At 57.2% G+C, this 23,755-nt stretch overlaps 1 protein-coding gene across 27 annotated transcripts in view; it reads left to right on the plus strand.

Annotated features, from left to right (window-relative positions):
• Positions 1–23,755, plus strand: part of R3HCC1L (R3H domain and coiled-coil containing 1 like) — a 49,471-nt gene that overhangs the window by 17,918 nt on the left and 7,798 nt on the right. For 4 of the 27 annotated variants that reach the window (XM_050958764.1, XM_050958765.1, XM_050958773.1 and 1 more), the window contains 4 exons: positions 3,101–4,318; positions 4,862–4,908; positions 4,957–5,323; positions 5,381–6,075. In XM_050958764.1, the coding sequence (XP_050814721.1) occupies positions 3,101–4,318; positions 4,862–4,908; positions 4,957–5,323; positions 5,381–6,075 (2,327 nt within the window). The other 23 variants (XM_050958766.1, XM_050958768.1, XM_050958767.1 and 20 more) reach the window with 23 other exon arrangements.

The raw sequence follows: 23,755 nt of genomic DNA on the forward strand, positions 1-23,755 counted from the left end.
GTTGCATGTGGCTGCCTCAGTTTCCCCATCAGTATAATGGGGTAGTGACCCTTCCTGGCTGGGAAATGGCTCCTCTGCAGCACTCTGTGCTCCTTGCATGGAATTGCCATGTGTGGTTATTGCTCTGTCACGGCTGCTTACCAGAGAATGTGCCAGCTTGGCAGGGGAGGGCTGTGTGCCCTTGGTGTGCGTGCGCCAACCCTTTGTGTGCCCCAGATCTCAGAGCCTGCCTGTGGTGTGGGGCACCGTGCCCTGGCTAAGGGGCAGGGCAGAGACTTAGCGTGCCTGGGTGCTGCCTCTGCAGATGGCAGAGAGCAGGAGAGGTGCTGCCAGAGAGGAGCTTGTAGCCGCAGATGTTCAGGAGAGAATTGATTCTTGGGCTGATGAATGTAGCTTCATTACAGCCCAGCTAATTACTCACTGACCCCTCTAATGGATGGCTCTGTAGGCCAGGGATTGGCTATGGAAGGGGGCAGGGTGCACTGCTGGAGGCTCCTGAGAGGGAAAGTTGCAGTAATGTGTTCCCCTGAGTTTCTCTCACCTGCCCCTAAGCTAAGGCAACCCCGAGCTGTGCTGGTGAGAGCTCCGTGCGCTCGCTAGAGAGCCAATGGCTCCGTCCCGCTGGCTCTGTGTGGGGAGCGGAGGGTCTGGGGGCGCTCCGTTACCCCTCTGTGATTCTACTTCCGCTTGTCTCCCAGGAGCAGGTTCATTCCTTCTGCCTGACAGTTACCGTGGCACGGTGCAGTCCCCACCTGCTGCCTCAGAGCCAGGTGTGAGAGGCCTGGTGTCTGTCACCTGTTGAATGCCCCGCCCCTGAGCATCCCCATTACACGGCTGCTCCTTCGCTGAGCCGCTCGGCCCCGGTTTACCTGGTGGCACTGAGGTCCTCTGGCTAGGCGTGTGTTCCCAGAGGAGCGTTTCTTTGTATCCACCACAAAAGTCTCGATATTCAGTTCCACTGAATCTCTTGTTCTTGAAAGGCAAATCTTGGTGCCTGAGCTCCCTGCTCTGCGCCAGGCTTCATCCACGTCTGTCTCTTCCTGCCTCTTATTCCTCTCCTGTCTCAACTCAACGGCCTCCGTCTTTCCTCGGGTCTCTTCCCAGGCCTCCCGTAACTACACAGGGTGGTAAAAGGTGATTATGGTGTGGGTGGGGGTGAGAGAGAGAGAGATTTGCTAGCTGAGGTAGATGGCAGATGGGCATTGCACACAGGACTGCTTGACTGGCCTGCACTTGTTACAGCGCCAAATGCCCTTGAAGGGTCAGTAAAACGGAGTGAACGTGTAACCCAGGCAAGAGGTTAATCCTCAGTGAGGAACGGCGCCAGGCCAGGCCAGCAAATACAAACCTCAAATGATAAGCTGTTAGAATGCGCTTCCGCACGCGCACGTTCAAATGGCCCTGGGGTGTTTGGCTCTGCAAAGCCATCTGTGGGGCCATGTTAGCAGCAGTGCTGATGTCTACAGGAGACGCTCCGGGTAGATGGTGTCAGTAGGACAGCTGTGTCCTTAGCTGGTCCTGCCGTGAACAGTGACTAAAAGCCAGCCGCCTCCTAATGGTTTCCTGCCTTTTGCTCCTTAGCCAAGCCAACCTCTCCCTCCTTGGCCTGCGCCCCAGTGCTGGGACCTGGCTGTGCTTGCTGAAGGCAGTGGGACTGCACAGGCGTTGGGGGACAGAGGCAGAGCGTCTGTCACTGGGGCCAAGGCATGAGAAGGAAATTTGGCTCAAGACAGGGCAGTGGGACTGGCAGGTCGGAAACCAGCCTCGTACTTGGTCGAACACGTGCCGTGGAGCTGCTGAGCCCCGGGGAGCCCAGCACACCATTCTCCTGCCACTGTCCGGGCGTGGCTGCGTTCCCGGCCCCTCGCTGCAGAGCTCACTGCTGACTGTCTCAGTACTGATGGTGTCCTGAGCCTCTGTTTGTCAGGAGCTGGCAAAGGGCCACGGGATGGATCGTTTGATGATTCCCTGCTCTGTTCGTTCCCTCTGGGGCACCTGGCACTGGCCACTGTTGGAAAACAGGATCTTGGGCTAGATGGGCTTTTGGTCTGACCCAGTGTGGCCGTTTTTATGTTCTTATGATTGTCTTCGAGTGGCTCTGCAAACACAGGCCCATAACCCAGCTGGCATGGGCAGCGTGGAGCCCTGGGCCCATTCTCCTGCCGCTGTCCAGACGTGGCTGCGTGCCCGGCCCCTCACGAGCCTGTTCTGCAGGCAGGTGAGCTTCCCCGGCAGAGCTCAGTTCTGATTGTCTTCAGGTGGCTCTGCGAACGCAGGCCTGTAACCCAGTAGGATGGGCAGTGAGGAAGGCAACCTTGTGCTACTTAAAACCGTCCAGGAAAGTCGTGGGTGCTGAGCAGCGGGGCCTGTGGGTCTGAGCCCCTCGTGTTGGCTGTCGCAGTGAGCTGCAGGCCGTGGTGTTACCGAGTTGGGAGCTGGGCTGGGAAGGGCTCACTGGGGTGCTGGCCCCATCTTGGCGCAGTGTCGTGTTCCCTGTGGGGCAGTATGTTGTAGCTGGTCTGTGCTTACGGGGGGTGGAGGAGGGGGGCGTATTAACTAGCCTTGCTCGGGGCACCCCAGTCCTTCCTTTCCTGAGGTCAGAGTCACCTTAGCACTGGGGGGAGTGTCTGGCACTGTGCTCTGTGCGCTGTGTGTGCCCTGTGGACACTGACCTCGGCACTGTGCTGGGTGATCCAAGGCTTCAAGGGCTCAGCCATTTGTTCACTTTATAACTCCAGGGCCTGGGAGGGGAGGGATAGCTTGTCGGAGGCCCTGGAGGTCGAGTGAGCTATGTAGAGACCTGGCTTGTGGGGTTGCAGCACCGCTCACTCCAGTTCAGCCTGGCCACCCCTGTGGGGAGGGAAGGGCAGCAGGGCCCAGCCCGTGGGACAGGAGCTGCTGCTGCAGGGCGAGTGTGGGGCAGGCTGGCTCTCCAGCCCCCTCCCCAGGGCCCTTTTGTCTCCATGGTGATGGGTTGGAAGGGAGGGGGCCTTAGTTTTGGATTTTGTCCCAGGTCCCCAACTGCCTGCCCGGCCTGGGGGTCCCGTCAGCCCGGGTCTTGCTTCCGTGGCAGTGAATCAATGCTCTCTCTCCCTTGCAGGCAGAGGTGGCACCATGCAGCAGGAGGGGGAGAAGAGCCGGGCCCGGCCCAGGAAGCCCGACATGGCACTCTACGTGCCCAAAGCACGACGAGAGATGGCAGCCCCAGGAGTGGGTGCGACCAGCGCTGCATGGGGGATGGGGAGCCAGAGGGAGGAGGAAAACCACCATGTGCTGCAGAAGGAAGGCGCCAAAGGCCACGGTGAGAGGCAGAGCCTCAGTGTTGGAGCCCGCAAGCACGTGGCCAGAGAGGGGAGGAGGTCAGAGGGGAAAACAAGGAAGCGCGTACCCCTGGGGGACAGCAAACGGGGCAGCGCTCCAGGGCGGCCCGAAGGAGCCACTGCCGAGGGCTGGGATCAGCGTCGCACACTCCACCAAAACCATCTGGCCCCAGAGGATCAGCCGTGTGGGCAGCTGGAAACAAATCTCCACAGTGAACAGCTCAGCCCTCAGGAGCCCTGCCTGGGTCAGGCTTCTGCTCGTAGTGAGGAGCAGGTGCCCAGCAAGCCAGGGCTCAGGGAGCTAAGCCGCAGGGGCTCGGATTCAAGGACAGGTACTGGAACTTGTTCCCTTCTGTCGGTGGAAACATCTAGTCCCCTGCTTGTGCTGCCGCATGGAGGGGAAGCGCACACACAGAAGCAGAGGCCTGGGGGCCCATGGGCCCGGCTAGGCACTTCCTCTCAACCTAGGAATGAGAGCAGTGATGAAACATCAGAGCAGGCAGGGGGGAGCACAGGTAGCACATCTGAATGTGTAGACAAGAGCATTCCAGCTCTGAGCTGGGAGAGCGCAGGCAGCGTGTGCGAGCTCAGAGGGGAGGGCACCGCAGATCCAAGGGTGGAGAGGGCAGGCAGCGTGTGCGAGCTCAGAGGGGAGGGCGCCGCAGATCCGAGCGCGGAGAGCGCAGGCAGCGTGTGCGAGCTCAGAGGGGAGGGCACCGCAGATCCGAGCGCGGAGAGCGCAGGCAGCGTGTGCGAGCTCAGAGGGGAGGGCGCCGCAGATGAGAGCGGGGAGAGCGCAGGCAGCGTGTGCGAGCTCAGAGGGGAGGGCGCCGCAGATCCGAGCGCGGAGAGCGCAGGCAGCGTGTGCGAGCTCAGAGTGCAGGGTGCCGCAGATGAGAGCGGGGAGAGCGCAGGCAGCGTGTGCGAGCTTAGAGGGGAGGGCGCCACAGATCCGAGCGTGGAGAGCGCAGGCAGCGTGTGCGAGCTCAGAGTGCAGGGTGCCACAGATCCGAGCGCGGAGAGCGCAGGCAGCATGTGCGAGCTCAGAGGGGAGGGCACCGCAGATCCGAGCGCGGAGAGCGCAGGCAGCGTGTGCGAGCTCAGAGTGCAGGGCGCCGCAGATCCGAGCGCGGAGAGCTCAGGCAGCGTGTGCGAGCTCAGAGTGCAGGGTGCCGCAGATCCGAGCGTGGAGAGCGCAGGCAGCGTGTGCGAGCTCAGAGTGCAGGGTGCCGCAGATGAGAGCGGGGAGAGCGCAGGAAGCACTTGTGAACTTCAAGAGGAGAGTGCTGCAGATCAGCCATGTGAGAGGACAGCTCTGAGCGGGGAGAGCACAGGAACTGCGTATGAGCTCAGAGGCGAGGCCACCGCAGATCAGAGTAGGGAGAGCACGGGAAGCGCGTGTGAGCTCAGAGGGGATGGTACCACAGATGAGAGTGGGGAGAGCGCAGGAAGCGTGTGTGAGCTCAGAGGGGAGGTTGCCGCAGATGAGAGCAGGGCGAGTGCAGGCAGCGCGTGTGAACTCAGAGGGGACAGTGCCACAGATGAGAGCGGGGAGAGCGCAGGCAGCGTGTGCGAGCTCAGAGGGGAGGTTACCGCAGATGAGAATGCAGGAAGCGTGTGCATGCTTACAGGGGAGGTTGCCGCAGATGAGAGCGTGGAGAGCGCAGGCAGCGTGTGCGAGCTCAGAGGGGAGGGTGCTGTAGATGAGAGCGCAGGCAGTGTGTGCGAACTCAGAGGGGACGGTGCCACAGATGAGAATGCAGGAAGCATGTGCATGCTTACAGGGGAGGTTGCCGCAGATGAGAGCGGGGCGAGTGCAGGCAGCGCGTGCGAGCTCAGAGGGGAGGGTGCTGCAGATGCAAGCAGGGAGAGCGCAGGCAGTGTATGTGAGCTCAGAGAGGAGGGTGCCGCAGATGAGAATGCAGGAAGCGTGTGCGTGCTTACAGGGGAGGTTGCCGCAGATGAGAGCGGGGCGAGTGCAGGCAGCGTGTGTGAACTCAGAGGTGACGGTGCCACAGATGAGAGCGGGGCGAGTGCAGGCAGCGTGTGCGAACTCAGAGGGGACGGTGCCACAGATGAGAGCGGGGAGAGCGCAGGCAGCGTGTGTGAACTCAGAGGGGACGGTGCCACAGATGAGAGCAGGGAGAGCGCAGGCAGCGTGTGTGAGCTCAGAGGGGAGGGTGCCGCAGATGAGAACGCAGGGAGCGCGTGCAAGCTTACAGGGGCAGGTGCCGCAGATCCGCCATGCAGGAGGGCGGGGAGTGCTGCTGCTGCTTTAGAGGGAGGCCTGCGTGAGCATGCCAGGGCGAGAGTGCACAGCACATCCCCTAGGACAGACTCTGGCACCAGGGCCCCGCCGGAGCGTGTGGACGAGGCCAGAGGCAGCGCAGCAATGTGTGGGACGGAGATGCCCTGCGGCTTGGGCAGCTGTGCTGCAGAGGGTGCCCCCTGTGCACGTGGAGCTCCTGGGAGCACGGAGCACAGCCAGTCTCTGGAGATCCCAGGCAGCCGCTCGGCCGGGAGCTTGGCTGAGGAGGTGGACTGTCCAGGCGGGGTGGCGAGGCCATCGCATGGCTTGCGAGCGGATGGAGAGCCAGGGATGGAGGACGGTGGTGTGACCGAAGGCGGCACGTCAGAAGCGCCTGGGCAGCCAAGTGACGGAGCTCCGAGCGATAGCTGTGCTGCGGCAGAGGGGAGCTGGGACTTGCTCTTTAACGCCGATGGAGACTGCCTGGACCAACGTCTGCTGCAAGAGGTATGTTCCCTCAGCTGCCCTCGTCGCTAGTGCTTGGACATACGGGGTGGGGAGCAGCTCCTGCTGGGCCCGGTCAGACAGGATGTGCAGTGGGACGCCTTGCTGCAGGAACGGTCTGTACCTCAGCCGGTGCCCCAGGTCTCAAGTGATACCATAGACTGTGCTGTGAACCCTGTTCCCTGCAGCCCCTTGCCCCCAGGTGGCCACGTCCTAGTGCATGGTGATGAAACGGAACGACGGGTACGTGTCACTCCGATGGATCAGCACTTGGTTATGCAGGGCGTAGCTGGCCTGCGGAACGCGCGGCCGCTGGCTGTCACTGCCGGCACGAGTGGCTGAGGGATCAGGAAAGGGTCAGTGTTTTCATGGCTGAGGAGAACATCCAGAGATACAGGGGAAAATAGAAGGGCCCAAACCTGTTTGATGCAGGGCCAGAGCCAGAGAGTGGAGGGAAACTTCTGGTGGCTGGGTTCTGTTGTGGTCGCCCCACCTGCCTCTGCAGTGTCTGGGCCTGGTCACTGGGAGGCGGGCCCGACTGGCAGTCCTGGATGATCCTGAGTGTGAGGGGAAGCGAGGGAAATGCGTTTCATTTATAGCGCTTAAAGTGTGCCAGGAAGAGATGCATGAATGCCATATGCTGCAACTGCGTCCTTGTGAAACAGACTTGTAATAAAGAAATCGGCTGAGACATATGGCTTCCCACTGAACGAGCAACGGGCAGTTTCAGGGAAACGACAGCTTCTTAATCAGTTGTGGTTCATTACCATATCTTCCTGTGAGCACGGGGCTAAATTTACTACAATGAGCTGTTTAGCACTAGGAAGCAGTTTTCCTGTTGGCTGAGGAGGAAAGTTCAGCTTTTGCTGGGAAGCTGAAAATCCATTATTACATTTTAAAGCGATAGTTTGAAACTGGTAATCTGCAGAATGACATTAATGTCCCTAAAGTAACGAACAGTCCTAATCTTGTTCAAATGAATGTCCACCCTGGTTCACAAGCACTGTCTGAGCTGTGTGGCGGCAGGCTTAGTCTAGTGTCTGTGAAGAGCTGGAATTAACTAAACAGCTTCATTACCAAGGGGTTAGCTAATAAACCTTCCAAACCATGGGATAACTTCAGCTGTTACAGCTCTGCAGAGAGCGTCTGCAGGAAGCGGCTTCAGATTTAACACAGTTTAATTCATGTGCGTATCTGTGCAGAAGTAAAACCCCTCTCAGAACTGCAGCGCCTGGCCGGCCAGCCCCAGCCCTGAGGGAGGCACTTGTGACTCCTCCCGAAGAGATGGGCTAAATTCCGGGGGATGGGAATGGGGATGCAAGCTATATGTCTGGGATCAGAGGAACTCCCGTGCCACTGGGTGGCTGTTCAGACACGTGTAACTTGCTTGCACTGGTGGAGGTTCACAAGCGTTTGCAGCTGTCATCCTTGCTTCCTTATGCTCTGCTTTTAGTCGCTGGTCTTGGCCCCTTGGTTTGTCATCAGAGCGAGTCCCACTGCTTTGCCACATATGCCACTGTTCATGTCGCCACTGAACTTGTTCTGGTGATTTTATACGGAGAAACGAATCTAATCTGGGCTAGGAAAGACCTTGGTGCTGCTGAAGAAGCAGACGTCTGTAAATTGCAGCTCACCTGTCTGCCTGCCTGACGTACCACGTGTGGGGATAACACAGATACAGTACTGTGAGCCCACGTAACCATCAACTGCATTGCAGTGTGTTTGGGCAAGGGGCAGAGTTAAGGTGAAGCAAGAGATCAGCTTACCCTCTGCATTCCTAGCTTCACCAGCCTAGCATTGCTGCTGCATGTTAACAGGAAGCATCTGGAACTTCCTTCTTCTGCTGTTTAAAATAAAGAACAAACTTAGAAATCAGAAGATAATCTGCCTGCGTATATGGGCAGAGCAGCACGCAGTGGTTATGCTATACGGGCCCCTGTTGTGGGTTCGGTTACCCTGCTGTAACCGTGTTCATATCTGTGCAGCGGATTCCCGTCCATGTACAAACTAACTAGCGCAGTCGTAGCACCTTCCTAGCAATATTCTGATGATTGTTAACCTGCATTAGTGTAGTGCCGAGGAGCCCAGTCACAGCCTGGGACCCTGCTCTGCTGGGCACTGCACAGACAGAACAAAGCCGGTGCCGTCCCCAGCAAGCGTCCAGTTGGGTATGAGACAAGCCAGCAGCTGGAGACAGACAGATGGGGGCATCCAGGGAACAGTGAGACAGGATTGGGCAGGGCAGTCAGCAAGCCCTAACTTTGTGAAGTGTTTTGTAGGCGTCTGTGACGCAGTGGGGAGCGGGGTGGACTGACTGGGGAATGTCGTCTGGTTTTACTGGCATTGTCTGCATGGGGGATGGGAGAGCAGGGGGTGACTTTTGGTGAGGGATGGTACCTGAGCCTGGAACCTGAGCCAGGAGGGGAGTGAGGAGAGTCAACACCTTTGCCCAGGAAACTGGACAAAGGGAGAAAGCCTGCTGGAGGGGTTTTTAGTTTCAGTTTGAGGCTGGCTGGGAAGAGGCAGAGAACCCCAAGTCTGGGGTCTAAGGTCCTTGCCCCCCAGAGGGACCTGACTGAGGGATCCTGGTTGTACCTACAAGCCCTGCTGGGGACTGTGTCCTGTCGTCTAATAAATCTTCTGTGTTACTGGCTGGCTGAGAGTCCCGGTGACTCGCAGGAAGTGGGGGTTGCAGGGCCCTGACTCCCCCACACTGCGTGACAGCATCATGGCAAAGGAGGGTTGTGAGAGGCTTCGCAGACGTGCACAGCTTGGGAGAAACACAGAGGGACTTGTTTGAAAATGTAACAAATGAGCGATGAGGCTGGTCGCAGGAGTCAGCCTCTGATGCAGAATCACTGCCCCGCTAAATCAGCATACAGACGGAGTAGACCAGGCCTCCATGTGCTCTAGTGTGGGCTCGGGGGGTGGGACGGCCTGCTGGGGCAAAGTGCAGAGTTTGCAGTGAGCTGTCTCCTGAGGGTTGTGCTCACCCTGGCAGTTGGACTTGCGGGTGGGTGGGAGGTAGGTTGTGTGTGTCTGGGTGGGGTTGGGGGAGGCGTGGTGAGGGTGCACAGGCACTGTGTGCATCTGGGGCAGGCTGCGGGGTGAAACTGTCCCCAGGTTGCTGGAGTCGAAATCTCCATGGCTTGGTCCGGTGTTGCTGGATGGCTGCAGCGCAGCAGGGAAGGTCTCTGGCAGATCCGTTAGCTGCAGCCCTGTGGAGATGGGCCAGTGGGGACCTGGGTGTGCTGCTGCCTGCATTCCTGCTGTCCTCCGGGGCAGTCAGCAGAGCAATGGGGTTTTAACCTTGGTCCCAAGACGGCATCCCACAATGCCCTGTGCTGGGAAATCCCTGAGAGCGGCTGGGTGGCATTTGCAGTGATCTGGGGTTTCCCTGCACGATGCAGAGGCGGTGTTGCAGGGCAGGAGGGAAATAGGGTGCCTTAAAGATTTGGAAGCCCCTCACTCTTTTTGCTGAAGAGCCTGTTAGTGGGGACACCTGAGCTTCCTCTGTTATCTGGCCCCTTTGGCCGAGACATCATTAAGTTTCCATCTACTTAAAGTCAGGGCTGGCTCCAGCATTTGTGCCACCCCCAGCGGCGGGAGTGGGCGCAATTGGTGGCACTTCCATAGTACTCCACTGCCGCTGCTTCTTTCTTCAGCGGCAGATTCTTCCCTCTAAGAGTGACCGAGGGACCTGCTGCCGAAGAGCCGGACATGCCGCCCCTGCCCATTGGCCTCCCCAAGCACCTGCTTGCTGCGCTGGTGCCTGGAGCTGGCCCTGCTTAGAAGGATAATTCAGCCTTTTTCTTTTTTATGCAAAACATTCATGTGTCTGCCCCCAGATTTCCAGCACAAGTTCTCAGGGCAGCGCTAACTTCATTAGTTTTCTGGGCTCTCAAAAATTCCCATTCTTCACGTGCTGACCCCTAGCTGGGTTGCACCCATGGGATACGCGCGTGCACCTGCGTCTGGAATTTTTTGCAAGCCGTGTCTGTTGGCTACACGTGTGCCGCAGCTCTCCTCATGCTCCACACCAAGGGCATAAGAGGTGGTGCTGGCTGATGCCTCTCCAGTTCCTTCTTACCGCCGCATGGTCTGAGTCAGAATCTTCTGGGTCCTCGGCTCCTTTTTGCCTGTGGCCTGGATGTAGACGTTGTGTATAGTTATACTGGGTTAGTTTTTATAGTGTAATTTACAGAATATAGTTAGATAGGGTTTTTTCCCCCTTTTCTTCCCCACCCAGGGACCTTTTCCCCTCAGGAAGGCTGGGATTAAGCCCAGGGTCCCTGGGTTCAAAAACTGTTTCCTGCCCTCACTCCTTCTCAGTGACAGACATCAACGCTGCCTCTAGTGTCTGGGTGAGACTCCTGTTTCTGCCAAGCACAGGACCTGCCGCTCTCCCCCCAGAACTCAAGGGTGTTGGGAAGTGAGACTGGAAAACATCTCCTGGAGGAGGCGATGAAGCCCCAGTCAGATCTGGGCTGGGGACCCCTCCGCATACATCAGTCACAACAACCGGCAGCGCCCTTCTGAGCACAGGCTGCGACGCCTGAGAAGGCGGCTTCACATGCAAGATGCAGATGTAGGCTCAAGTTTATCTTCTTGACAGGAGGACGCGGCGCACAAAGAGAGGCTCTGGTGGGTCCAACATCAGCTTCAGTGGTGAAGGCTCAGGATAAACAGCTCCGGATGCTCTCCTCCACTTCTAGGGCCAATGTGGTATCCCAGGGCAACCAGAGACCTACAACTCCCTGGAGGACACCTGCTCTTCACTGACCGTGTTTGCCCCTCCTGTGGACACTGTCCCTATCCCGGGATGCTGATATACCCAAGGAAGAGACTCTCCTGACAAGGCAGAATCATTCTCCCATCCCAACTACCAGCCTCGAGGCACAACCATTGGTACCATCAGTGCTGCCATAGCTAAGAGATCTGGTTTTCTCATCGAGTGAGTCTGAGGCCCTGCATGAGTCTGTGCAGCATCAGGCAGAGGTGGCACAAGAAAGCCCCATAAAATCAGCCTTCCGGCCTCTGACCGGATATGATTGGCCAAGACACAGATGGCACCCTGCGCTATGGGGTTTGTCTCCCCCAGTTGATCCATCCTACTGGGAATATTGGGGACTGTGGAAGCCCAACCCTGTACACCCAGGAGTGGTCCAGGGTCCTGTTTTCCATCACCTGGCCACCCAGAACTGGCCTCGTCAGAATATGTGGAAGGGAGCCAGTTCTAAAGGTCCATGGAGCAATCTCGTCGTCTTCGCTGGAGGAGGTGGTTACTCCGTCTCTGACTCTGCCAGGCGTAATACCCAGAGCTCATGCTCAGGGGGCTGGAGAGCTGCAGGTTGAGCCTGAGGAAGTCTAGGAGCTGTAGCACAGCTTCCTAGGCATTCTTCAGCCTTCCGGTCCCAGTGGAGTGGCTTTGGCCATTGTGGGCACACTCTTGTTTCTTATGCTCCTACCCCTAAGAGGGCCAAGGAGCACTACTTTGTTCTGCCCCGGGGGGGAGGGGTGAGAGGCTTTTGTCCGTCACCCCTCACCTAGCTCTTTGGTGGTGCAGGGGGCTACAGAGTGTTCCAAGCAACAGCACGCAAAGGCTACTCCCTCTGAGAAGGGACACAAGTGACTCGACCTTCTAGGGAGAAAGGTCATCTCTTCCGCCTGTTCAGGGTCTCCACATCAGGTGACCATCACTCAGGACATCAATCAGAACTCGCCTTCTCTGCCTCGGCCACATGGCCTGATGCACACCCGTGATGCTGTTCACCGGCCTTTCTCTTTGCCTGCCTACAAGCCTGGCTTCTCTTCGTGAACTCCCCAGAGGAGGGCAACAGTTCAGAGGAGGGCAACACAAACAGCAAGGCAGGTTTTAGACTCTGTCATCTGGTGGATTCAGCTGGGATTCCTTTCCTCACCCCAATTCCCAAGACAACCATTGTTCTCCACACGCAGTTCAGTTCTCAACAACGTCTTCGCCCAGTGGGAAATGCTGGCGTGGGACATTTTAACCTCATGGAAGAACAGGAAACTTCCTTGGTGCTTCTCCAGAGCAACCCTAGGCAAGGGCTTGATGGGAGATGCCCTTCTGGTGTCACGGAAGAGTCATCTGGGATATGCCTTCCCTCTCATCCCACTGATACTACAATTTCTGTGAAGATCTGCCAAGACCGAGCTCAAGTCATCCTGATTACGCCCAACTGGCTGAGACGGTTCTGGTTTGTGGACTTCTGAAGCTCTCAGTTCACCCATCCATGAACATCCCCATCTTGCTGGAGCTTCTCACAGAACACTAGGGCACGTTCCAGCACCCCAGACCAGGACTGCTGGAACTTGGGGCCTGGTACTTGGATGGGCATTGGAAATAGAGGGCTCATGTTCTGAGAGGGTGCCACCCATCCTCAGCCAAAGCAGAAAGGACTCTATGGATGCAGTCACTCAGCAAAATGGAAGTGTTTCTCCTCTTGGGCCCACCAATGCAAGTTATCTCCAGAATCCTGTGGGATCCCTGCTATCTTAGACTTACCCGTAAGTCTCTGGATTTTGTGCTCTGTTCTCTGCGAGTCGCTTAGTTTAGCAGCCATCGGCGCTTTCCATCCTTGGGTGGATAACAGTTCGCTCGTCACACACGTCACAACTAGATTTCCAAAGGGGACTCTCAGATCCTTCCCACCATTGGTGAAGTTCACACCGCAATGGGACCTCAGTTTAGTTCTATGAGCACTCACTAAACCCCTCCTTTGAGCCCCTCACCGTGAGCCCTGTGGCCCTTCTGTCCATGAAGGTGTCCTTTCTAATAGCCATCACGTTGGCCAGAAGAGTCAGTGAGCTGGGAGCGCTCAGGCAGACCTACCATACGCTACCTTCCACAAAGAAAGATCTTGTGACCACCCCACCCTGGGTTCACTCCTAAAGGAGTTACCGAGTTTCCTAGGAGTCAGGTAATCCAGTGACCAGTAATTTTTTTCAAAACCACATGTCTCAGATGAAGAGAGATGGCTGTGTTCTCTGGACACCCATCCGAGGGCTTTGGCCTTTTATCTGCAAAGAACAAGGACATTAGAAAGACACCTAAACTATTTGTTTCCATAGCAGAGCAATCAAGGGGTCAAGCTATATCAGAGCAGAGACTTTCAAAATGGATCTCTGCTTGGGTTACCCGTTGTTACCAACTAACCCATAGTCCCTCTCCAGAGAGGTGAGGGCTCCTTCTGCTAGAGGGCAAGTCACTTCAGTTGCGTTGCTGAGAGCCGTACCCCTCCTTGAGATGGAGGGCAGCTACTTGGAGCTCTTTGTAGACCTTCGTGAGACATTGCGCTCTGGTGCAGCCATCAGCTGTGGGAACAGCACTATTCACTCGGCTAGCGCTTTGGCATCCTGCCCCCAGCCCGTCTGACTGCTGTTTGTGAACCTCCCAGGTGTGGAATACACCTAGGGACCAGCAGCCGAAGAAGAAGAGGTTACTTATCTGTAACTGGTTGTTTTTTGAGATGTGGGGTCCCTGTCTGTATCCCACTCCCCGCCCGCCCTCCCCTCTGCTGCAGATGGCTTGAACTGCGGTAAGAATAGGAAACTGGAGAGTACTGAACCTGCGTCGTCCCCGCGTGTGCTCAGTTCGGAGCATGCAAAGAGCTATGGTGCATGTGCAGGCCAGCGGAACATCCGGACTCAGGTGCCCGGTGCGTGTGCGAATCCCGTGTGTGCAATACAGACTGGGACCTTGCATTGCAAAGAACCTCCACTTGCCAGGAAGCGCCCTCCTTTCTGAGCCCTTGGTTCTTAAACTCCAAGCTGCAGAAAGCCAGCAGTATGTGCGGAGAGGCTGCGGGGTCTCTGGGGTGATGGAGCTAGTCTCAGTTAACAAAAAGGACAAACCTGTTATTGGCGTTCTTCGACATACGCGAATGGTGTGCGCTGCAGAAAGCCCCAGAGGACATGAGTTACAGTGCTCTCCATGGAGAAGAGAGGCTTTGAGCTGGCAGGAAAAGGCAGAATGAGAGCTAATGGTTGGACACTGAAGCCAGACGAGTCACACTAGAAATGTTTCACCGTGGGGGCCGGTACCCATTGGAACAGCTCACCTGGCACTGGTGGAGTTTCCATCTCTTGGAGACTGGGTGTCTCTTTCTAAAGCTCTGCTCGAGCTGACCCTGGAGCTCTGGGCTGGAGGCAGGAATCCTGGGCGAGGGTCTCTGAGCTGTGCCCTGCAGGAGGGCAGGCTGGAGGAGTGGAGTGGGCCCTGTGTGAATCTGAGAGCACGAGGCTGTGATGCAGGAGTGCAAGGGGAGCTTTTGCTGCCACAGCAGTCGTGTTTGGAAAAGAGGAAGTGTTGAGGGATTGCTGTGGGGCCTGGAGGCTTGGGGATGGGAGGTTCGAGCGCTGGGAACACGGGGCAGGGGCAGGTGCTGAGAAGCAGAACCTGGACCCAAGTGAGTATTTGGGGTGGAGTAAGGGTTGGGGGAGATTTTGGCTCTCCCCTAATTTCAGTGCTCTTGAAAGTGCTGCTATTGCCTGTGGGACGGGTCTTTCCCCTAGTTGGCTGATTTCTCTGCCTGGTGTCTTGGCGAGTGGTCGGGAGAGTAAGCGAGCTGCCACGGGCGCCCCTAACATGCTACCGCTAGGATAACCCTTTAGCGAGCACTGAGCCGTGACAGACTGATTCCTACATCCCCCTCCCTCCCAGCTGTCGGGACATCCATCCATTGAACCCAGATAGTGATCAGACTTTAGCAAGCACTGAGGAATGGGCTCTACATTAAAGGCAAAAAGCGATGTTAATGCAGCATTACAATGGCACGTGTACCGTAAGTTCTGACAGCCAGGCAGTGCCAGCATCAAAGGGCACCGTGTTTGCCTCATGGATACCTCTTTACTTCCATGATCTCACACTGCGGTGCATTCTTCCTGCAGCCTTACCCGCCGGCGTGTCTTACGAGAACCGGGGGCTGTGCTGCTGGGAGTAAAGCTAGGCCACTCACCCATACCCCTTGTGCTTCCTGGCTGGGGGGACTTCGCTGCGCAGTGCTAACTTGACAGGCCTGCAGCATTTTGATATTTGTAACAGGAGAAAGGAGGGGAAAACAACACCTGCCGCCATGTAGCTTGCAGCTCCTGGAGCAGGGGTGGCCCGGAGCTGGAGGGGTTGTTAGCAGAGTGCACACGTCCAGATTTACCAGGGGCCACTTGGGATTCTCTAGTGCAGGAGCAATGCCAGCCCGAGCGCTCTGCTCTGATATGTGGAAAAAGGAGCAGCCTGAGCACCTAACACAGAGGTGTGGCCTGTGGAGACTACAGATCCCAGCATGTACCATGGCCTGGCTGAACATTGCATCTTGGGAGCCCTCCTCCTTCTCAGCTGCTCCCTGGCTTGAGTTGAGGGTTGCTGTGGCTGCATGGCAGGTCGTGGTTAGCTGCCTGCGGTATTTATTTAGCTGGGATCTCTGGGCCTGGAGGTCAAAGGTGTTACCATGAGCCTGCCACTGGCCAGCGTTAAACAACTTTAAATCAGATTTGAGGTTTGATGTCCCGAACTCTCAGCCTGCCTAGTGCCAGGGCCAGAACACCCTTCAGCAGCCTGTTGTTACAGGTACAGCCTGCCTAGCGCCAGGGCCAGAACACCCTTCAGCAGCCTGTTGTTACAGGTACAGCCTGCCTAGCGCCAGGGCCAGAACACCCTTCAGCAGCCTGTTGTTACAGGTACAGCCTGCCTAGCGCCAGGGCCAGAACCCCTCTTCAGCAGCCTAGTAACCTTTTGTTACTGGTACAGAAAAGAATGAAAAACATTGGTGCATTTGAAGTGTAAAGGATGAAGCATCCCTTGTTCCCTCCCCCAGTAGCTGCCGAGAGTCTGTCGAAGGAAATCCCCTTGTGTGACAGGCTCCCAGATGGTAATCACAGAAGTGTAGGAATGGAAGGGACCTCACTGGGTTGTCTAGTCCAGCCCCTTGCACTGAGGAAGGACTCAATATTACCTAGTACAGCGGTTCTCGAACGGTGGGTCGGGACCCCAAAGTGGATCGCAACCCTATTTTAATGGGGTCTCTGGGGCTAGCTTAGACTTGTTGGGGCTTGGGGCTGAGCGGCGGGACTGTAATAATGCTGGTTCTGGTGGGACCCAACTGAGAGTATCAATTCAGGACAAATTGCTTAAAGCAGGGCAGTCACAGCCCCAGGCTGGGGTTTTTCCACCTCAAAGGCAAACAAACCAGCCAGACCAAGAGGACTTTGGGTTCACCCCACTGGCTAACCACAAGTCACACAAGCAATTTCCTTAGACACTCCAGTTTCCCAGTATCACCATCAGTGCCACTCGTTATGGGGACAAATGGTTATGAAAACCAACACCCCAGTAAAAGAAAAAAGGTTCTTCGAGTGATTGCCCACATCCATTCCAGTTAGGTGTGCGCGCCGTGCGTGCACGTTCGTCGGAAACTTTTTACCCTAGCAACTCCAGTGGGCCGGCAGGTCGCCCCCTAGAGTGGCGCCGCCATGGCGCTCGATATATACCCCTGCCGGCCCACCCGCTCCTCAGTTCCTTCTTACCGCCGTGTCGGTCGTTGGAACTGTGGAGTGCGGCATAGCTGTCCTCCACGTCCCTAGCTCTCCTTGTTCTACGGTTGATAGTTGTAATTAGTAGTTAAGTGTAGTTAGTTATATAGTTAATAGTGTAAATAATATTGTAGATATTTGTTAGCCGGTTTGGGCCGTAGCCCTTCCCGGCACCCGGCACTGGGCTCATGCCTGGTTTGCCGGGCTTCAAGCAATGTGCGGCCTGTAAGAAGCCGATGCCGACCAGCGACCCTCACGACACGTGTCTAAAGTGCCTGGGGGAATCACACAGATCGGACAAGTGCCGCATTTGCAAGGCTTTTAAGCCTAGAACAAAGAAGGAGAGAGACCAGAGACTTAGGACTCTCCTCATGGAAGCGGCACTCGACCCGGCAGCTTCGCAGGCCGTCATCTCGACACCGGCACCGGATCGCGCCGGCACCGGAAAGACTCCCCGGCACCGACCTTCCCCGGCACCGGGTGCAGAAGCAAGACCCTCGAAGTCTGCAACTCCATCCAGACAGACTCAAGTGGAGCGCCCGGCACCGACATCTGTCGTGGCGCTACCGGCACCGTCGACTCCGGGCCCGGAGGGTCCGTCGAGTCTGGTCCCGCCGAGCTCCCCCATAAGATCTGTGGTTGAGCTATTGGTCCCATCGACGCCGGAGACCTTCGCCTCGGCACGGGACCTCATTGTCCTGACTGAGTCAACTCAGCCTCTTCCCCCGGTACCTCCGGTGCGGGTAGCGTCCAGAGGCAAACCTATGATGACGGCGCCGTCTCGAGACTCACGCTCGCTGTCGAGGTCCCGACACCATGGTCGCTCAAGATCCCGCCGCCGCTCGCAGTCCCAGCACCGCTCCCCTCGGCGGTACCGGTCGTACTCGCGGCCCCGATCGGCCTCCAGACGGTCACGGTCTGGTTCCAGCCACCGATACCGGCACCGGGACTCTAGGAGCCAGTCCTGCTGTCGATCAGCGCACCGGTCGACCTCCCGGCACCGAGCTGGTGGCAGGTCCCGGTCCCGGTCGACCTCCCGACACCGCGTCGGTGGCAGGTCCCGGTCCCGATCCCGGCACCGAGTCAGCGGCCGGTACCGGTCCCGATCCCGGCACCGAGTCCAAGACAGACCCCGGTCCCGATCCCGGCACCGGTATGACTCCCGGTACCGGTCCCCGGCACCAAGAACATCTTCGGCGCCAGGACGCGGAGACTCTTACCAGCCGCGGTTGGCCCCTCCATGGCCCTCCAGACAGCCGTCGGTGTCATCGCAGGCGGACAGTGTATATGCGCTGGGCACTGACAGACAAGCGGCCCTTTTTCAAGACCCTCCGCAACAGGACCAGGGTCCGCAGCAGTGGGGGTTCTGGACACCCTGGGCGTACCATCAAGCCCAGGGCCCCCAACAGCTTCCTCCTAGGCCTGCAACGGCAGAGCACAGGGCGCCGGAGGCGTCGTTGTCTCGCCCCCCTCCCTCCCCGGATGGGGAGGACGGGTCAAAGCAACAGGACCCTGATCTCCCTCCTGAGCCAGAGGCGAGGGCTGAGGTGAACCCCCCGCTGGACACTCTCTTGCCGGGGGTCTCCTCATCGTCTTCTCCCAATGAGGCGGTGGCTGGCACTTCCTCTAATAGCCCTCCTCCGCTAGATCTCAGGGCACATCAGGACCTCCTCAGGCGCGTAGCACAGAATCTGAGCCTGCAAGCTGAGGAGGTCTCTGACATCGAGGACCCCGTCGTCAGCATCCTCTCCTCCGATGCTCCCACCAGGGTCGCCCTGCCCTTCATTCGGACGATCCAGGCCAACGCCAATACGATCTGGCAGTTGTCGGCCTCCATCCCCCCTACTGCACGGGGCGTCGAAAGGAAGTACATGGCCCCCTCCAAGGGCTATGAGTACCTCCATATTCACCCGACACCATGCTCCCTGGTGGTACAGTCGGTGAACGAGAGGGAGCGTCATGGACAGGAAGCCCCAGCCCCCAAATCCAAGGAGGCCAGGCGTATGGACCTCCTCGGCCGCAAGGTTTATTTGGCTGGGGCCCTTCAGCTCAGGGTTTCCAATCAGCAAGCCCTTCTTAGCCGCTACGCATTTAACTCTTGGGTGGCAACGGATAAGTTCAAAGAGCTGCTGCCACAAGAGGCGCGTCAAGAATTTGCGGCGATTCTTGACGAGGGCAAGAAGGTTGCACGAACCTCGTTGCAGGCCTCCTTGGACGCTGCAGACTCGGCTGCCCGTACCCTTGCCTCGGGGGTGACGATGCGCCGCATCTCCTGGCTTCAGGTTTCTGGCCTTCCACCGGAGCTCCAATACACCATCCAGGATCTCCCGTTCGAAGGCCAGGGCCTGTTCTCGGAGAAGACAGACCCCAGACTGAAAAGTCTTAAGGACAATCGGGTCATTATGCGCTCCCTTGGTATGCACACACCTGGGACGCAACGCAGACCCTTCTGGCCGCAGCAACAGCAGCAGCATCGGCCGTACCCCCAGTTCCGCCAGCGGCAGGACCTTAATAGGCGCCGCGGCAGAAATGGCAGGCGCAGGCTGTCGGGCAATCAAGGGGGGCAAAACCAAAGCTCCTCTAAAGCCCCACCTGGACCCAAACCTTCGTTTTGAAGGTGCGCCCGAGGGCGTAATACCAGTATCCCCCATGGATCCTTCCCCCCCGTTTTCCAACCGCCTTTCGTTTTTCCTCCAGGCGTGGTCCCGGATAACATCTGACCGCTGGGTCTTACGCACGGTGCAGACGGGATACCGTCTGCAGTTTATATCTTTTCCTCCCTCCCGCCCCCCACCCTTGTCCCTCTTCAGGGACCCCTCTCACGAGCAATTCCTCCGCCAGGAGGTACAGACGCTCCTCAACAAAGGAGCTATAGAGGCGGTTCCGGAGAACGAGAAGGGCAAGGGGTTTTATTCCCGCTACTTTCTGATCCCCAAGGCCAAGGGAGGCCTCAGGCCTATCCTCGACCTGCGAGAGCTCAACAAATATCTAGTGAAGTTGAAGTTCCGCATGGTATCCCTGGGGACCATTATCCCATCCCTGGATCCTGGAGACTGGTATGCCGCCCTCGACATGCAGGATGCTTATTTTCATATTGCCATATGGCCACACCACAAACGTTTCCTTCGGTTCATGGTCGACCGCCATCACTACCAATTTGCGGTCCTCCCATTTGGCCTTTCTACGGCTCCGAGGGTATTCACAAAATGCATGGCTGTCGTTGTGGCACATCTTCGGCGCAGTCGCATTCACGTGTTCCCTTACCTCGACGATTGGTTAATTCGGGGCACGTCGGAGCTGCAGGTCCGCAGCCACGTCCGCAGGATCACCGGCCTGTTTGCTACCTTGGGCCTCATGATCAACGTGGACAAGTCCACCCTGCTCCCCTCGCAGAGGGTGGAGTTCATCGGGGCCGTCCTGGACTCCACCGTGGCCAGGGCCCTTCTGCCGTTGCCGAGGTTCCAGTCGTTGTCGGCGATCGTTCAGCGCTTGCTGGCAGCCCCCCTGACATCGATACGGACATGCCTAACCCTGTTAGGCCATATGGCAGCCTGCACGTTTGTGACCGGGTATGCACGGCTCCGCATGAGGCCCCTCCAGTCTTGGCTCATCGCACATTACCGGCCGGCAAGGCAGTCACTAGACATGCTGATCACAATCCCCCAGGGGGTGTTGGATTCTCTCAGTTGGTGGCTAGACCAGTCCGTCGTGTGTGCGGGGCTCCCATTCCACCCACCCCAGCCCTCGGTGTCCCTAACGACGGATGCCTCAGATCTCGGCTGGGGGGCCCACCTGGGAACCCTGAGGACACAGGGCCTGTGGTCCCCACAGGAGGTGGAGCTACACATCAACATGCGGGAGTTGAGAGCGGTCCGCCTTGCTTGTCAAACGTTCTGTCACCAGCTTCAGGGTCGTTGTGTCGCGGTATTTACTGACAACACGACGACCATGTACTATATCAACAAGCAGGGCGGCACCAGATCCTCTCCCCTATGTCACGAGGCGATGCAACTCTGGGACTTCTGTGTAGCCCACTCCATTCACCTCACGGCTTCCTTCCTCCCCAGAGTACGGAACACGCTGGCGGACCGCCTGAGCAGATCCTTCCTTTCACACGAGTGGTCCCTTCGCCCGGACGTCGCCCTCTCGATCTTCCAGAGGTGGGGTTATCCCCGTGTGGACCTCTTCGCGTCCAGGGGGAACAGGAAATGCCAGGCGTTCTGCTCCTTTCAGGGCCGGGAACCCGGGTCTATAGCGGACGCCTTCCTTATTCCGTGAACAACCCACTTGTTCTACGCGTTCCCCCCGTTCCCGCCGGTCCACAAGGTCCTTCTGAAGGTGCGCAGGGACAGGGCCCGCGTGATCATGGTAGCCCCGGCGTGGCCCGGGCAACATTGGTACCCCATGTTGCTGGACCTGGCCATAGCCGACCCAGTCCCCCTGCCCCTTCACCCGGACCTGATCACCCAGGACCACGGAACTCTCTGTCACCTGGACCTCCAGTCGCTGCACCTAGCAGCGTGGCTCCTGCATGGCTGACCAGTTCTGAGTTGCGCTGCTCCACCCCGGTACGTGAGGTACTCTTGGGCAGCAGGAAGCTTTCCACTAGAGCGACGTACTCGGCCAAGTGGAAGCGTTTCTCCTGTTGGTGCGTGGAGAAGGGTCTCCTCCTGATGGACGTTTCGGTGGCCAATATTTTGGACTATATTTGGTCCCTTAAGCAACAGGGCCTGGCGATATCGTCCCTGCGGGTCCACCTGGCGGCTATCTCCACCTTTCACCCGGGTGGGGATGGCCGCTCCGTTTTCTCTCACCCGACGGTGACTAGATTCCTTAAGGGGCTGGAACGTCTATACCCTAACGTCCGACTCCCTGCCCCTACCTGGGGTCTTAACCTGTTGTTGTCTCGGCTCATGGGGCCCCCCTTTGAGCCGTTAGCTATTTGCTCCCTGCTCTATCTTTCTTGGAAGACTGCCTTTTTAGTAGCTATTACCTCAGCTAGACGGGTGTCGGAACTCCGGGCTCTCACGGTAGATCCCCCGTATACAGTCTTCCATAAAGATAAGGTGCAGCTGAGACCGCACCCTGCCTTTCTCCCCAAGGTGGTCTCAGCCTTCCACGTCAACCAGGAGATCTTCCTCCCAGTTTTTTTCCCGAAACCTCATTCTTCATGCAGGGAGCAACAACTCCACTCGCTTGATGTCCATCGGGCTCTCGCGTTTTATGTGGAGAGGACCAAACCGTTCCGCAAATCCCCCCAGCTTTTCGTGGCAGTAGCGGACCGCATTAAGGGGCTTCCCATTTCCTCGCAGAGGTTATCCTCGTGGGTAACGTCCTGTATCAGGACCTGCTATGAGCTGGCCCACGTTCCTACGGGCCGTGTGACTGCGCATTCTACCAGGGCGCAGGCGTCGTCGCTGGCTTTCCTCACCCGTGTGCCCATCCAGGAAATCTGTCGGGCAGCGACCTGGTCATCGGTCCACACCTTTGCTTCCCACTACGCCCTGGTCCAGCAGTCAAGAGAGGACGCGGCCTTCGGATCTGCAGTGCTCCATGCCGCGACTTCTCACTCCGACCCCACCGCCTAGGTATGGCTTGGGATTCACCTACCTGGAATGGATATGAGCAATCACTCGAAGAAGAAAAGACGGTTACTCACCTTTGTAACTGTTGTTCTTCGAGATGTGTTGCTCACATCCATTCCACACCCGCCCTCCTTCCCCACTGTCGGAGTAGCCGGCAAGAAGGAACTGAGGAGCGGGTGGGCCGGCAGGGGTATATATCGAGCGCCATGGCGGCGCCACTCCAGGGGGCGATCTGCCGGCCCACTGGAGTTGCTAGGGTAAAAAGTTTCCGACGAACGTGCACGCGCGGCGCGTACACCTAACTGGAATGGATATGAGCAACACATCTCGAAGAACAACAGTTACAAAGGTGAGTAACCGTCTTTTCTCCTGATCCCAAAGGACCAAGCCCCAGACCCAAGTCAATATACACATCAGATCTTACCCACAAATCACGCTGTTGCCAATCCTTTAGAATCTAAAATCTAAAGGTTTATTCGTAAAAGGAAAAAGATAGAGATGAGAGCTAGAATTGGTTAAATGGAATCAATTCCATACAGTGATGGCAAAGTTCTTAGTTCAGGCTTGTAGCAGTGATGGCGTAAACTGCAGGTTCAAATCAAGTCTCTGGAGTACATCCCCTGCTGGGATGGGTCATCAGTCCTTTGTTCAGAGCTTCAGTTTGTAGCAAAGTCCCTCCAGAGGTAGGAAGCAGGATTGAAGACAAGATGGAGATGAGGCATCAGCCTTATATAGGCTTTTCCAGGTGTAAGAACCTCTTTGTTCTTACTGTGGAAAATTACAGCAACATGGAGTCTGGAGTCACATGGGTAAGTCCCTGCATACTTTGCTGAGTTACAAGGCGTATCTGCCTCCTCTCAATGGGTCAATTGTGCAGCTGATGGTCCTTAATGGGCCATCAAGCAGGCTAGGCAGAGCTGACACCAACTTGTCTGGGGTGTCACCCAGCAGCATAGCATAAGTTTGAAGTACAGACAGTACAGAGCCAATATTCATAACTTCAACTACAAAATGACACATGCATACAGACAGCATAATCCTAACGAGCAACCCATAACCTGGTCTTAGACACCATATATGACCCCCTTTACATAAGATTTGGTGCCACTACAGGACCTTGGTTGCAACCATGTTCTATACGGTCCCAGATTATGTCAATAACGTCACAGGGGCTCAGGTTACAGGTGTTACAGGGGTGGTGAGGCTCAGGCTTTGGCCCCTCCGGCCGGGGTGGTGGGGCTCAGGCAGACTCAGGCTCCTGGGGTTGTGTAGTAATTTTTGTTGTCAGAAGGGAGTCGCAGTGCAGTAACGTTTGAGAAGCCCTGGTGTAACCCAGCCCTGACAGGTGTGTGTCTAACAGCTCTTAAAAACCTCCAGCAATGGAGATTCCACACTCTCCCTGGGCAATTTGTTCCAGTGCTTAACCACCCTGACAAGAAGATTTTCCTCATGTCCTGACATCCAGCTGTCCTAGGGGAAGGAGGGAGTTGAGCGGGGCCGGAGCTGTTGCTGCTGTTAGTCTGATCCCATTTCCTGACGGACACACA

This window comes from Gopherus flavomarginatus, chromosome 6, assembly GCF_025201925.1.
Source record: "Gopherus flavomarginatus isolate rGopFla2 chromosome 6, rGopFla2.mat.asm, whole genome shotgun sequence".
NCBI lineage: Eukaryota > Metazoa > Chordata > Testudines > Testudinidae > Gopherus > Gopherus flavomarginatus.